Source organism: Macrosteles quadrilineatus, unplaced genomic scaffold, assembly GCF_028750875.1.
Source record: "Macrosteles quadrilineatus isolate MER2022 unplaced genomic scaffold, UCM_ALF_1.0 Scaffold_2__2_contigs__length_208266976, whole genome shotgun sequence".
NCBI classification, from domain to species: Eukaryota; Metazoa; Arthropoda; class Insecta; order Hemiptera; family Cicadellidae; genus Macrosteles; species Macrosteles quadrilineatus.
Window position 1 is genome coordinate 61,975,053 of NW_026542595.1, and position 17,398 is coordinate 61,992,450.

General features: G+C 33.8%; 1 protein-coding gene across 1 annotated transcript in view; it reads right to left on the reverse strand.

The window, feature by feature from the left end:
- Positions 1-17,398, reverse strand: part of LOC128987815 (transaldolase-like) — a 43,748-nt gene that overhangs the window by 2,613 nt on the left and 23,737 nt on the right. Inside the window, exons 6-7 of the mRNA XM_054408843.1 lie at positions 11,708-11,844; positions 9,791-9,901 (exon numbers count right to left, since the gene is read on the reverse strand). Of these exons, the coding sequence (XP_054264818.1) occupies positions 9,791-9,901; positions 11,708-11,844 (248 nt within the window). The remainder of the gene's footprint in view (positions 1-9,790; positions 9,902-11,707; positions 11,845-17,398) is intronic.

Consider the following 17,398-nt stretch of genomic DNA (forward strand, 5'->3'; position numbering starts at 1 on the left):
TAATACATTCACTACATAGCCTACTATCCACAGCGTTTATATACAGAGGAGGGTGGTGGCTGGTAGGAAACGTGTTAATACATTCACTACATAGCCTACTATCCACAGTGTTTATATACAAAGGAGGGTGGTGGATGCTAGGAAATGTGTTAATATATTCACTACATAGCCTACTATCCACAGTGTTTATATACAAAGGAGGGTGGTGGATGCTAGGAAATGTGTTAATACATTCACTACATAGCCTACTATCCACAGTGTTTATATACAAAGGAGGGTGGTGGCTGGTAGGAAACGTGTTAATACATTCACTACATAGCCTACTATCCACAGTGTTTATATACAAAGGAGGGTGGTGGATGCTAGGAAATGTGTTAATACATTCACTACATAGCCTACTATCCACAGTGTTTATATACAAAGGAGGGTGGTGGATGCTAGGAAATGTGTTAATACATTCACTACATAGCCTACTATCCACAGTGTTTATATACAAAGGAGGGTGGTGGCTGGTAGGAAACGTGTTAATACATTCACTACATAGCCTACTATCCACAGTGTTTATATACAGAGGAGGGTGGTGGATGCTAGGAAATGTGTTAATATATTCACTGCATAGCCTACTATCCACAGCGTTTATATACAGAGGAGGGTGGTGGCTGGTAGGAAACGTGTTAATACATTCACTACATAGCCTACTATCCACAGCATGTAATACAGAGGAGGGTGATGGCTCATAAGAAATGTGTTCAACACATTCACTACATACTATCTACAGCATACATAGTACATAGTGTTAGTACATTCACTACATAGCCTACTATCCACAGAATGTATATACAGAGGAGGGTGGTGGCTGGTAGGAAATGTGTTAGTACATTCACTACATAGCCTACTATCCACAGAATGTATATACAGAGGAGGGTGGTGGCTGGTAGGAAATGTGTTAATATATTCACTGCATACTATCCACAGTCAGTAAAATAGAATGCCGCAAACCCGAACTCAAATGGACAACCGAGTAAAAAATTATGTGCATATCAACCTAAGTGTACCTTACAGATTTTCTTCCTACTCCTAGCAGGCCGAACTTCATTGCAAATTCCAGAAATCTTTAAATGGCTGCCGTTTTTGTCTCGGTATTCTGGTTTTTTGGCATTTAATCTCATTAATTTGATATAAATATCAACACATGCTTGCATTTAAGATTTTACTATGACTCAGACATTTTAGTGTAAATCCAATCAGGCTAACGAAAATTCGCTTAGTCTGCAGGTTTGCTGCGGCGGGGGTATTATTTTTTCCTCCCAGTACAGTAGAACTCCTATTATCCAAAAGAATAGAGACCGAGATACATTCGGATTTACAAAAATTCAGATGTTTGACTTTTACTGAACCACAGGGGTATTTTATAGAAAATGGGCCGAGTGAAGCTGAGCTTTTACTATCGCGATCGCAGAACGCATATAAGAGGATATTTAATTGCAAAATTTGCATGCTTTTGCCGAGATTGCGAAGGCGATGATAATATTCTTTGGCTGCGAGTGACAACGATGATAACTACAAGTCTGCGAAGATGTTCTAAATTTTGCTGTATTGATCCGTATCCAAACCGAGCCCAAATTTGATATCCGACACTGTCCGTTGTATATCCAACTTTTTCGGATAGACAATATATTTTGACGTTTTGGACAGAAAACTAAATCTCCATAACCATCATTCGTTTCCCAGGACAAAATTACAGCAATACGTTTCCAACGACCTAACAGCAAACGGCAAAGAAGCCGTATAACGCAATAGCGATAACTAGTTTAGTCGTTATCGGCTGTTTTGCTTTACAATTAGATTCACCTGGAACGAACAGACATAAAGCAGAAAAGAACTACCATGGTCAAATGAAAGTCAACTCGTGCTAGTCTCGCTCCTGACACTAGGGGCGCTGCGTAATAGTTTTTTTACAGTACTGTTTCAAAGTAGAAAAATCTAGCCTACTATTGTGATGTTACGTAAACAATAGATTTAATGTTTCCCAAAAAAAGTCAGAATAGAAACAATAGAAGGGTGGGAGGGGTTGGGCAATGACCTCGAAAGGAGCGCGGGTAGTGAGTCAAGTAGGACCGGAGGGGGAAGGGATGGGTAAGACCTTGAAGCTATATATAGACTTGCACTACTTCCCTAAACCTAAAGGACTGGCCAGCGAGTGGTATTACAATCACAGGACAAGATACGTTGTTTTTTGGGTATTCATTGCCCGGTTTGACTTTGGATTGTCTTATTTTGTTGAAACTTTGAATAATAAAAAAAAAAAGTCAGAACTAACCACGATTATTTAGCATTGATTGTGTACATATTAAATGATTAAACGATAGGGACCATGGATATATACAAACTTTTGTCGTGATTTAAATTTCAACATCAAAATACAATATTGCACAATCGTGATATTTTAGGTCATTGACCTTTATTATGCATCCGGTATTGCTGTTTCAGAAGAGAAGCACGTTGATAAATTATAAATTGATATTCCCGTAGTTAAAAAGAATTATTTTATAAACCTATAAAACAAAATCATAAAATCTTACATAAAGATAACAATAACAGAAATTATAAAAAGGGTATAAAGATAACAACGTCATTATTCTTTCTCTTTGTTCTTCTATTTCTTGGGTTTCCCTTCATCACACATTCAACAAGTTGCCATGGTTACTAATCACCCATGTCGTTATCAGCTTTTGTGACATAGCACACAGCAGGGGGTAAAACTTGACGAAAATCGGTTTGATATATGTGACAGCTGATGTGGCTAACTTAAAAGTTGTTTTGAGATTTTGTTCCTACATTTTTAATGAATTTGAGATATTTTCAGAGTGTTTTGGTGATTTTGAATGTAATTTCAGTTAAATTAGTGAGTTTGTGATGTCCGGATGTATAAATCTTTTTAAGTGAATTCAAACCAAGTGCATAGTTTTAAGTTGAAGTTTGTGTTTAATTTGGGGTTAGGAAATCAAAATTAAAATATCTGTAATCTTTTGGTTACTAGGCAACATGAAAATAATGCATTCAAAAATTTCTTTTGGTTCTCTCATAAGAACAATACTGATTATAGTACTGGTAAAAATATTGGTTTCAATCTGTAGACAAGAAACCATACATATTTCTCTTAAAAATATTCATCCCGAAATTAACATGAGATGTATATACTTCCAAATTTCAAATGATTTTTCATTAAAAAACAAAATGTTAGATAGAACAAAGAACAGAAAAAATAAATCTAAATGGAAAGTTATTTGGCGATCACTTAACCTAAAGCTTTATGTATCTTACTTCTTTTTGATTAATTTGATTCTTTTATGTGGAGACATAGAAGAAAACCCTGGGCCTGAAAATAGCAATGATGTATCAAAAGAAGAGTGTCCGTTTTGTAAAAAACATTTTTATAGACTTAAGTCTCATATCAAGGCAACTCATGACAATTATTATATAACAGAATCAGATAATTTAAGAAAAAGTAGAACCAGAACCTGTAGTTATAGTTCCACAAAATTGTGGTATGAACTTAGAGACTTCGAGATAGACCTTTGGGCATCAAATTGTTTGCAGCTACCCCTAAATTGTGTATTTATTCCTCCAGCTGTAGTACATTTGCTGCGTGTGGGAAGCGAAAGTTTTGTCCTTAAAACAATCAAAGATGAAATGAAATTGTCAAAAAGTGAATTTATTTTCTTAATAATAAATAATAAAACTAATGAGGAAAAGGAGAATGCTTGTCATTGGTCTCTGTTGATCTGTGACGTATATAAAAACACAACATATCATTTTGACTCAAAATCTCCATCCAACAGTCAGATTGCCAAGAAAATGACCGAAAGACTGAGTAAATGCAGCTTGGGAACTGATGAGATTAATATGTTAGAAGTAGATTGTCTTCAACAACGTGGAAGAGTTGAGTGTGGTGTGTACTGCCTACATTTTGCAAAAATTGTTTGTAACAGAATAATAAACAATAACTTAACCATATCGGACAAAATGTATAAACAGGATTTTCTTGTAGGTAATATCTATAATGAAATTGAATGTCTAAAAAAACAGAGTTTAAATGTCCCTAATAATAAATGTCAAGCAACTAAGATTAGAAATAAATCGTTGGAAGGCATAAAGCAAACCTCAGTTGAAGATCATAAATTTCAAAAAAGTGAGGAATGTAACAATAAAGTAGATCAATCAAATGATCAAACTTGTGGCGAATGCGGAAAACTCTTTAAAAGCAAAAAAGGATTATCTCTCCATATTTCAAAGAGCCACCACAATAAACATCGTGATATAATTCTAAACAAGTATTGTCCAGAAAGCTCAAAAACACAGTCTCCAGACAAATTGGATGATAAAACAAACAATATGTCAAGCAAAGTAAATAGCGAAAGTGATCGCATAAACAAGGATCTCGATTCTTGGTTAACAGTCTTCAATGAAGAACAAACACACTTTGAGTTATTCTCTGAAAATTTTGATAAGTTTTCCAAGTTTTTATCTCACGCTTTACACAATCTTCCTGGGCCTAAACATCCTTCTTACAGGTTTTATAAATTAAGGAAAAAGAAACAAGACTATCCTCAAAATAGTAATTATAAGAAATCATCCAACCCAGAAAGGAAAACTAAAAACGAAAGGAAAAAGAGAAAAGAAAAGTATGAATATGATCTGATCCAATTTGAATACTATAATAGGCGTAGGAAAGCTGTGAGAAGGATAATCGGAGACGGTAATAAAGGATGTGAAATTGATCTAAAAACATTACACGAAGGTTTTACCACACGTTTCTCCAATCCAAATGAAAATATGAAAATGTCATATAACAATGTGGAAGACACAATAGTGAAAGACTTAGATTCGCATTATAATCAAAAACTTACTGTAGAAGAAGTCGTGAGAGCAATAAATGCAATAAAAATTGACACTTCTCCGGGACCTGACAATATATTAATGAGAATTGTAAAACTTAAGAAAGTAGCAAAGATCCTCTGTTCAATTTATAACACAATACACCTTACAAACCAGATACCTTCATCATTTCAAAGAGCACGAACTATTTTAATTGATAAAGGTGGAGACAAAAAAGAGGTTAATAACTGGAGACCAATCACAATATGTTCTGTTTTAAGGAGGATATTAGAAAAAATATTGGACAAAAGACTAAAAGAATATATCAAATTTAACCAGTTTCAAGGAGGTTTTTCTAATACCCCTGGTTCCCATCTTAATACAAGTATTCTAAATGAGGTATTGAGATCAGCAAAATCAAAGAAAACCGACTGCTGTATTATGTTTCTGGATATTGAGAAAGCGTACGACAATATCGGCCATAACCACTTATCCTCAGTCTTGCAGGAGCTACCTATTCCTAGGAAACTGATTGAAATAATAATTAAACTCCAAATAGGCAATGTTACAAAAGTTGAAACTCATAGAGGGAAAACAAAGGACATCAAAATACAAAGGGGTGTAATGCAGGGATCTCCATTGTCACCCACTTTGTATAACCTATGTATTGACCATATCCTCTCTGAAATGTCACAACATGCCGTAAGTGAGGAGCTAGGGTATAAGCTATGCAAGGACATGCCTTCTCTAAGTATTCTAGGATTCGCTGACGATACCATTTTAATTGGTAAGAATAGAGAAAGTGCTCTCGTATTATTCGATTCGATTTGTGACTTCTTCAGAGAAATTGGATTAACTATAAATATATCAAAAACTAAAATTATTAACATTGAAAAAGGTAGATTACAAGAGGAAAACTTCCAAATATGTTCAAAAGAAATAAAATCTATAACATTTAATGAAAAAATTAAATACTTAGGAGTAAATTTTTCTGAAAGCATAGTATTTGACTCTGAAAAAACAATTAGTTCATTGATAAACAAAATTGAAAAATTAACATGTTCTCCTTTTTTAAGGTCTGAACAAAAAATGTATGTATTGAATCATAATATTTGGCCATCTTTAATATATCCTTTTCAAACCGCACCAATTAAGAAAATTACAATGAAATTCTTTGACGATGTTGATAAAGTGATAAGATCAACAACAAAGGAAATCTTAGATCTTCCAAATGATATGCCAAATTCTATGTTTTATACAAGTACTAAAAACAAAGGGATTGGGTTATGTAAATCAATGTGGGAATCATCAATCCAACATATAAACATATGTCGCGTATTAAAACAAACGGGAAACCCCTACTTACCTAATATTCGTCAATTTGACGAAGAAATTAGGTTTTGTCTGGAAAAATTGAATTTAAGTATTGAATTTATTGAATCAAAACCCAAGATACTGCGAGAAACCTTACGAGACTTAGAGTATAAAAATTGGTGTAAACTTCCATACAAAGGGAATGGGGTGGTTCTTTTCAAAGAATGTAACAAGATCAATAAAAATTTGGCTAGAGGTTGTGGCCTCACAGAAGCTGAGTTCAAACAATACTTGAAAATGGTCGGAGACGTTATTCCTCTTAGAAGTCTTCATGGGAGATCCAGGGACGGGAACCAGTGCAGGCATTGTCCTGTATCTGAGAAATTTACTCTTGAAACTCTTGCCCACGTCCTTGGAAAGTGCCCATTTAGTAGTCTTCTACGAAATACCCGCCACCATACCATCAGAAAAATCATAGCTGATCAATTCAGAAAGAAAAGTTACGAGGTCTATGAAGAAGTCACGGCTATAGAAGAAGAGGGCTCTGTGAGGCGGAGTGACATCATTGTTATAGACAAGGAGAAAGATTTCGGTCTCATTATAGACCCAACAGTTCGTCTTGAGACAAATGAAAATCAGCCACAGGAAGTCCATGAAGAAAAAGTAAATATTTACAAGAAAACTATCCCATATTATTCAGAGAAATATAAAATATCAAAATTCGAAGTATATGGACTACTCATTGGATCAAGAGGAACAATTCCTCAACAAGTTGAGAAATTTTGGAAGAAATTCAAGTTGGAAAATCAAGTGCTATATTTAATATCTTTAACAGCCATAAAATTTTCTATTAATATTATAAGAAACCACCTATATAACAACTATCATAATTAGGTTTAATCAAACTTGCAAAATTTAATGTAATATTATTCTTTGTTCTACAGCAGACTACAATGTGTAGTAAGATTTCAATTTTTTTAAATAAATTTGAATTTATATATAATTACAAATGAATGTACTTGGTATTTGGTACTGTATTAATAATCGGTCAAAATGGAAGATTTTTGTCAAATTTTACACAAAATTTATTGAAATTTCAAGGTGAATATTAATAAAACAATTATTACCAAATATTTGTATTCATTTAAAAGATTGATTTGTGGTATTGGGTTCCCCACTGAGTGCAGCCGAGCGTCACTAATGAGGATCGAATGTTCTTGGGGGTGAACAATAGACGGCTTATCAGATCCGACCCTCCCCGGCCTCCCCCTCCCCAGTGGTCTCGAGAAAGCTTGTAAACAAACTATTGCACAAGGGTGACTTGACATTGGGTTGCTTCAACTATAATTTTGTCAAATGAACTGTGCTGTTTCAAAATCTAAAACAATAATTTTGGACCTTACTGCATAACAATAATGGACTGCAATTGTTGAACATGCAATCCATTTTTAACAAACTAAGATTATACGAAGATTATTCAAATACAATTATAATAAACGGTATCAGCATTCTGACACATACTTTCTCCCATAAGTTTGTCAACAACCTTTATCATGTGTACGCGGTGAGAGTAAATATACTGAAATGGGATTAGTACAATTTTGATCAGAATTTAAAGGACTATAACATACTAAATTTTATAAAAATCGTTCGGGCCATTTTTGTTAAAATCCAATTTTTCCGTTATTTTGTGGGGTTTTTATGGGAAATAACATAATTTACAATAACTTTTGAATTCTAATTTTTACAGAAATGGGATTTGTACCATTTTGTTCAGAATATAAAGGACTGTAACATACTAAATTTTTATTAAAATCGTTCGGGCCGTTTTTGGGAAAATCTTATTTTACCGTTATTTTATGGGGTTTTATGGGAAAATCCCCATTAAAAATCAAAATTTATAAAATATTGAAAAACTATCAAATTTTTAAGGACCATAAAATACTATGTTAAATAAAAACCGGATTTTTTTCTAAAATCCTATTTTTCGTTATTTTATGGGTTTTATTTGGGAAAATAACATAATTTACCGTAACTTTAGAACCGTAATTTTTTGAGAAATGGGATTTGTACCATTTTGTTCAGAATTTAAAGGGCTGCAACATACTAAATTTGTATCAAAATCGTTCAGGCCATTTTTGAGAAAATTTGATTTTTCCGGTTTTTTATGGGTTTTTATGGTAAAATCCCCATAAAAATCAAAATTTCAAAAAAATGAAAAAAACTCCTGGAGATACCGTGGATTAGAACCTACACACCAAATTTCATTGAAATCGGACCACAGGTGTGGTCTCTAGCTCTGTACACATCCAGACACACAGACACACACACACACAGACATCACTTCGAAAACCACTTTTTTGGGTTCAGGGGGACCCAAAACGAATATATCCACTCAAAACTCAAACTCGAAAATTTTGACGAAAACAATACTTTCTCCATATACTATGGTATAGGGGGAGAAAGTAAAAATTATCTTGGTATTTTACTTGGGGTAATGAAGTTATGTAGGCTAGTGTAATTCTCGGTTCATCAAGGTTCTACTGAATTATTTTTGGCAGTGAATAAGTGTAGAATGAAATTTATAAATTCAGGGATACACACCTTTTACAGAGTTATAAAGCCTAATTGCCCAACATTAAATCGTGAGCTAGAGCCCAGCTTAGTGCATTAGTGATGTTTTCTAAACTTGGCAAACCCGCAAAATGCCACTTAAGGCCAGTAATCCTTTCCAAAAACGTCAGGAAATACAATGTGAAAATAAACTTGAGATCGAACTCCTTGTCTTGTGAGAACCAGCAAACAACATAAAACATAATCTCAAGTAAACAAGCCCAAACGTTTGACATCAGTCCTGCTGAGCTAAGGTGTTGTGTGAAGATTTCGGCTGCTAGTGTACTTAATTCAAGCAACCAACTTTTGAAAATAAATGTTGTGAATTGTGATTTTCAAGAGAGAAAAAAATGTGGACTTGGCTAATTTGAAATTCTATAATTCAAAATCATCATTTAAGTTGATTTACACAGCTTTACATTGTTTTATAGGTAAAAAATACATATGCAGCTTATTTCTAACCGCGCCGAACTATCCGAATCCGAAAATATCCTAATCCGAACCTCCCAATATCCGATCCGATCCGAACCGAGCCTCAACTATCCGATCCGAAATGAAATTTCACTATCCGCACACCTCTACTTTAAAGGAATCTGATTAGTTAAAGATTATCTCCCGTGGCCATTAAAACATCATCATTGTCTCCAGTGGTCGAGGAAACATGATCGTCCTCTTACACGATCGTGGAAAAATCATGAACATTTCCCGCGGACGTACAAACAGTATCATCGTCTCCCGCAGTTACGCAAATGTGGTCGTCATCTTGTGCGATTACAGCAAAATGATGAATATTTGATTGGATTTTACATGTTCCATAAAATTCCCGACTGTGACGACAAAATAAAAGACTAAATCCCTACTTTTCAAGACCATTTTGATATTCAATACTAATTCGCGACCACTAGCCACCCTGGGCTAAAAACTTACCAGTCTTTTCAGAAAGTACAGAAATATCAATGTTGTCTTACTAGTTTTCTCAGCTTACCAATTTTCTCAGAGAGCATCTCTTTAACAGGTTCGTTGGAGTTGTCTAACTCCTCCAGCAGCTTTGGACTGATGGTGAGTAAGTCACAACCCGCCAATGCCTTGATCTCTCCTGCAACAGTCAATCTCAGCTGTAGGATTCAAAATATTGGATAAATAAACAAAGATTTTTTGGAAAATCCTTGTACATTCAAAATCAAGGATGTGGACATTTCAGACATCTTTATTTCTGTTTTTTTTTGCAATTTTAATAGTTTTGTACTTTTTTAGACAGATTGGTATACATTAATTATTTTACTTGAATCTCGGGAGAATAAATTATTACATAAGCTTTCTGTAAAATTTACAAGGTCGAAAACTCACGATGGCCGTGTCAATACATCATGTCACATCAACTGTGGTATATGATCACAGTTTCACCACGAATCTAAAGTGCAAACATCAACTGCAATTGCACCACCATCTCCAAGCAGAAGACAGAAGGCAAGCTAAATAAGGCGATCAAATAAATGGTTTATTTAGGCTTCATTTAACTACCAAATCATAATTTCCTTACCTTAGGTCGATTATTAATAACAGTGATAATAGTTGCAATAAGCTACAAGATTATTTAACTCCTACAGTTTTTTATTTGATTTAGTTTTGTAAGAACTATGGGAATAGCAACATAAATGGCGTGGAAAGTAAAACTTGGACTCTTTAGTCTAACTGACTCGGTCCAGTCAGTGGCCAGAGTTCATATTTTTTGTCCAATGGTAAAATGTTGGAGTATTCATGATTTCCATCTTATGATATGGACATGTTGTATACACTACAAATTGTATTGTACATTTGAACTGTAACCATAGTGACAAATGGCAACACTGTGTAAGACTAGGATTTCATATTTTGACAGATGACATTTATCGATGAGGCTACAAGAGAAACAGTCAAGCCTGCATTCAGCAAACTAAAAAGGGCTTTTATTTGTTTGCATGCTTTATTTGGGGGTTCGATTATGTTTGTCTTTCTCCTTGTCAATTTCTCGAGTAAAAGTTACAGTTTAGCGTTGTCTTTGTTATACAAATTGAAGAATGGACCTCTTTGCTTTATTTCAAAATGTCCTTACCATGAACACTTTTTTTACACCTACTTAATACTGAAACCTAAAATTAATTAAATGCACATCCTAGATACAAAATGACTACAAATAATTTCCTACTAAATATTTAGCTATAACTTATCGAGCAGTAGTTTTAAAAATTTATTGATGCACTTTTCTTTCTAAGGTTAGCATGTAACATTTATTATAATAGCAGTAAATTGATTCAACAAGGAATAAATATACTAATTTTTACTTATTTCTAAGCACAGTATATAAAATCGTTCTCAATTTAACTTTGTACATACCATACATGTAAATATTCTGTCATATTTTACACTTCTGGTACTAGTATGCTATATATTTTAATGTGAATGTGTTTGGTTAACAACGGATTCATCGAAAAGTAAGTGTTTTTCTTCAACAAATTCAAATTAGTTTTATTTTCTTTATCCCTAAGTGTGACCAACCGACACTAATGCAAAATAATCAGTTTAAAAGTTAATATACAGCAATTTTATTTTGAAAAATTAAGTAATTTCAAATGAGGTACTGATGATACCAGAACCGAGAATTGATTTTGGTTAGAACTTGGTCCCGGTACCGACTTTGGAAAAAGTTGTACTGAACCATCACTAGTGTTTATCTATCTAATGCTAGGATATTTAACTTTTTTATTTGTAAAATGTCAACAAATTATAATAAATTTAACATAAATCTAAATGTAGACAAATGATTGATAAGAACTGTATTTAGTTTTATTAATGACACTGAAGTTTACTAATCATAGACCAACTTCTGAGAACAATAAGGTAATTTATTTGGCATTCTACTGACCAATGTTACGGAAGGATGCACCCATTACAACAGTTTTGTAGTCATACTTCTTGTAGTAGTTGTAGATCTTAGAGACTGACTGGACACCTGGGTCTTCCTGGGCAGCAAATACCTTCTTGTCTGTATTGGCCACATACCTGAAAATCACCCATGACATAGAGTGAGTAATCAATTGTTAGTAGGATCATGATTCAATAGTCACAATTCCCACAGTGGGCAATGAGTGATAAATCATTTTGTTTTACTTATTGATAAATAATAGCATTGTAATTGCTTTATGTTCAACAATAGCCTCGGTTATCCTACTGAAACTGGACACAAAAATTGGGATAGGCAGACAGGGGCCAGCCATAAAAAATGTCAAATAAAACAATTGCAAAGATAATAAACACTTGTAAGTTTCTCAATTATGAACCTTTTCAAGGCTTAAAGTTTGTTTTCCATTGGAACAACTAACTTTTTCTGTTTGAAGCTAACATCCCAAGTAACATTTATTTAAAAATACAACACTACTGTACCGATGGTTGTAAAATATTAGCCACATTTAAAATTTAGAGGCAGAGGGCACAGTGAGCAATTCTCATGCCCTGAAAGTACTTCTACATGAGTCTCATAGGCGCAACTTGCAATTATTAAGTGGTTTGGTTACTTAAAAAAATGTTAGAGCCCATTGCATTATGTATTTGGGTTAGTCAACACGCCCACAATTTTTTCCCGGGAAGCAGATAAAACCCCTTACATACCTCTTAAGTCTTAACACATCTTTAGGATTTAGGCAGATGTGTTATTTATTGAACTAATGAACAATGAGAGTTAACATTGTATTTATTTTTACTTTCTTAGCAATTGAACAATTGCCTGCACTGTTAGGCCATATTACACTTTAATCTTATCTTTAAATCTTTATTGCCTGGGTCTTAAAAGTGGGAACAATGTACTCTTGATTATATTTAAGACTAAATGACGATCAAACTTGCAATGCAGTATTGTTCTGAACCATAAAATTGTTTTGAATCAATCAAACACATATATGACAACTTTTATATTACACATTATGGAATTGTTTTTACCCTGGTTCAGTTTCAAATTACAACTTCCTAAAAATACATACAGTAGAACCCCCTCTAACCAACCCTAACAGGAGCAGACCTAGATCGGATAAATCAAAATGTTGGCTTACAACGGTCATCCCTAAAAACTTTAAGTGTTTTATTTTGAATTATATAATCATCATTCTGAAGTCGAGCATGCAATAATTTACAAAATAAACTACACAGCCTATATTTATTTGTAAACATTGTTCAAAAAGTCTGACATTGGCCTACTTAAAACCCTCTGGGGCGGAGCCCTTTTAGCGGATCTGCACCAAACTTCACACAAACCATCCTTGAATAATGCTTAATAATGCCAGTTAAGTTTCATTGCAATCTGTCGAGCGGTTTTGGAGTCCACAAGGTACATGAATATATATATATATATATATTAGGGATGGTCAAGTCTCGAAATTTCGGGAAATTTTCGGGAAATTTTAAATCTCGTTACACGAGACGAGATTTCTTTTTGGCCGAGATTTTTATCGAGACGAGAATAAAAAAAATTAAAAACGCCTGCAGAAAGTCAATGCAATACCCGCAATACAGGAGCGTGTTGTAGTTGCGTTTCCTTTGCGAAGGCGTTCTTATTTAATTAATTCTTTAATTATTTTAATAATATTACTTTATTAACATTTGAGAAGTTTTGTTAAGTGTAAGCAGTGTGAGGAATGTTTTATTACTGTACTTTAAAAAGTCAAAACAAGTAACTATTTTATAAAAATTAATATTGCTTTTATTTTATGATTTATTTTATTTTAGGATAAGTTGAACTCTATCCTAACTGATATCACTATGTTTTCTAATCGTAGGCATTTTTAATAAGTTAGGCGTGATTAATAAAAAAATGTTATGCTGATGTTTTTTAATAAAAGATTGTAAATATTCTTGCCTATTATCATTATTTTTGTATTTAAACAGTCATCTAACAATGTTACAAAATCAGGTAAAAATTTTGAACGTGCATTTCCCGTTGTGTATGAGAAGGGAAATCCCGTCTCGAAATTTTATGAGAAATAAAAAATCTCGTCTCGTCTCGAACTAAAAATCAAATCTCGTCCATCCCTAATATATATATATATATATATATATACATACATGATACATAGGTACATAGTTCCTCTTTTATAGAGAAGATTTAATCAAAATCGGTTCATTTTTGTTCAAGTTATCGTGCTAACAGATAGATATATATACAGATATGAAATTGAACGGATGGTGTTTGAGGCCTCCAGAGACATGAAAACAAAAAAGTAAATCGGTCCTGGGTCCAGTTCTTACCATGAGTACTATGGTAATAGCGTATTCCCTATATGGGGAATTTGCTAAAATGATCTTAAACTGGCAAAACCTCATTTTCGCACCTAGGCACGAAATATACTAAGTCAATGCAATTCTTACAATGAAGCTCTAACTGTCCTCAGAAATATATTTGTTAAACCTGTAAACGAGGTTTTTGCTAGGCATAAACTTTTCACTCGCCGACAAGAACCAAATGAGACTGTTGACTGGTATTTACAATCACTAAGATTACTCAGTCCCGACTGTCAATTTAAAGCAGTTACAGCAGAGAAAAATCGTATTCATTCAACTGTATTCATGACTCATTTATTAGAGGTCTACTAAGTCCTGCAATACGACAACGCATACTTGAAAATGAAAAGTTGACTTTAGCGGATGCTCATGCTCAAGCTCATGCTTTGGAGTTGGCCCAACTACATTCCATCCAGTATGACACTCCTTGTGCAACAATAAATGCTGTTTCAAATTACTCATTGACTAAGGACCCTGTTACTGATAAAACCATGAATGTTAGTCACGACCCTACTGTAGGAGCTGTACGTTCAAAATGCTATTTTTGTGGTGGATTCAGACACCCTCGAGTAAACTGTCCAGCAAAAGATAAAATAATAATAAAGCAAAAATCATTAAATTAACCCCAGAATAAAATAAACAAAATTTCAAAAAACACTAGCGATAAGTGTCACCAGACATGAACTAGAGACCTAGCTAGAGTCACTGAGCTTTAACATTTACAATGGGATGATAAGTCTACTTGTGTTGGTTAGTTTATGTTATTATTTATTATTTTACCAAGTACAATTTGGAATTAGCAATTACAGTTGTCTAAAATCATCTAAAATTAAGTTTAGTGAAAGTGTAGTTTTTAAGAGTTCAAATAGGTAATTTTCAGCAAGAAACAAAATAGGCACAGAGCTTTGAATAGTAAAAAGAGTTTTGTCATGCATTAGAAATTAGGGATGGACGAGATTGAATTTTTAGTTCGAGACGAGACGAGACGAGATTTTTTATTTCTCATAAAATTTCAAGACGAGATCGAGACGGGATTTCCCTTCTCATACACAACGGGAAATGCACGTTCAAAATTTTTACCTGATTTTGTAACATTGTTAGATGACTGTTTAAATACAAAAATAATGATAATATGCAAGAATATTTACAATCTTTTATTAAAAAACATCAGCATAACATTTTTTTATTAATCACGCCTAACTTATTAAAAATGCCTACGATTAGGAAACATAGTGATATCAGTTAGGATAGAGTTCAACTTATCCTAAAATAAAATAAATCATAAAATAAAAGCAATATTAATTTTTATAAAAAATAGTTACTTGTTTTGACTTTTTATAGTAATAAAACATTCCTCACACTGCTTACACTTAACAAAACTTCTCAAATGTTATTAAAGTAATATTATTAAAATAATTAGAGTAATATTTACATTTATAGAATTAATTAAATAAGAACGCCTTCGCAAAGGAAACGCAACTACAACACGCTCCTGTATTGCGGGTATTGCATTGACTTTCTGCAGGCGTTTTTAATTTTTTTTTTTTTTTTTTTTTTTTTTAATTTTTGTCTCGATAAAAATCTCGGCCAAAAAGAAATCTCGTCTCGTGTAACGAGATTTAAAATTTCCCGAAAATTTCCCGAAATTTCGAGACTTGACCATCCCTATTAGAAATATTTTATCTATATATTACTTTTTAACAGAGCAACATGGCAACTACTGAGGGGGCGATGTCTACTTGTCCCGGCGTCTAGTTGTACCTGCTGCATTTTGGTGACAGGCGTCTAGTTGTACCCCGTCCAAAGCTGTAGAGACAACTTGACGATGGTGCGGACGTCTAGTTGTACCTACGTCTAGTTGTCTCTACGTCTAGTTGTACCTCTTAAAAATCTACAGGTACAACTAGTCGGGAACGCCACCGTCTACTTGTACCTCATACGTCTGCGTCTACTTGTACCTACGACTACTTGTACCTACGACTACTTGTACCTACGACTACTTGTACCTACGACTACTTGTACCTACGACTACTTGTACCTACGACTAGTTGTACCTACGCCTACTTATACCTACGTCTAGTTGTACCTGCGGCTAGTTGTATCTCCCCTTCAACTTGTCACCAGTTTAAGGGATTTATTTTATTTCCTTAAAAATCATACAATCTTAAAACAATTTATTATAAACAACTTGCTACAAAAGCCAGGAAAATTTGGCTTGTCTGCAGCTCATTGAGAAACCCCTGTTCTTGATAACAACGTACTTGTGTCCCTTGGTCAGTCCTTATCCATATTACACTTTGGGTTTCCTTATTTCTTGTCAAGATCTGCTATCATTGTTTTTTCCACTAAACTCTACCTTTCTATAGAAAACTAACATTAACTAGCTTAAACAACAACTTTAAACAATTATCTTAAATAAATAAATTCAGAGTTTACAAAAACAAGTAATTGAGTATAACAAAGTGCTTTTGTACGGTATTAGTCACGGAGAATATTACAAGTTCAAATTAAAAATGTATATGTTACTAGCTGTACCCGCGGGCTTTGCCCCGTTTAACTTCATAAGTGAGCTCGTTCGCATGGCTCAATCACGTCCTGGTTGAAGTTCGTTCGCTACGCTCACTCACATTTAGGTTGGAGCTCGTTCGCTGCGCTCACTTGCCTTCAGGTTAGCTCGTTTACTACGCTAACTCGCCTCCAGGTTGAAGTTCGTTCCCTACGCTCACTCACCTTTTGGTTGCAAATTAGCTGTTGTCATAAATGTAAAAGAAATAATAGTGCTGCACCCTGTTGGTGATCCTTGTAACTTTAATGCTATTAAACATCATAGAACAGAACCAACTTGTTTAATTGAAACAGCTGTTAAGATTCATTAATTCCATTTAAACATGAGTAAATATGGGGGTTAACATGGGAAACTCCAGAGTCACTGGGGCGGAAATAACTAAATAATTAAATAATCTTATAAATTTAAGAAAATGGGTTATTCGTTTGGCTCTGCTACCCGACCATTTTTATTATTGAGGTCTCAAATTAAAGGTATGCACGCACAGATTTGCCATCAAGCATCGGCGTATATTTTTCTATTATCTCACTCGGCTTATACGTAAACGAAATTGCTCCCCATTTTTTCTTATGGGAGTTAAATTTGGTTTTCATGATTTTCTTCGTTAGGCTAAACAAATCATGTTAACATTTTAATTTTTTAGTTGTTCTAATTCTTATAACGTAGTTTTCTAAAGTTATCTGTTGTGGCTGTTTAGAAATAATCGGACGTTTGTTTCTC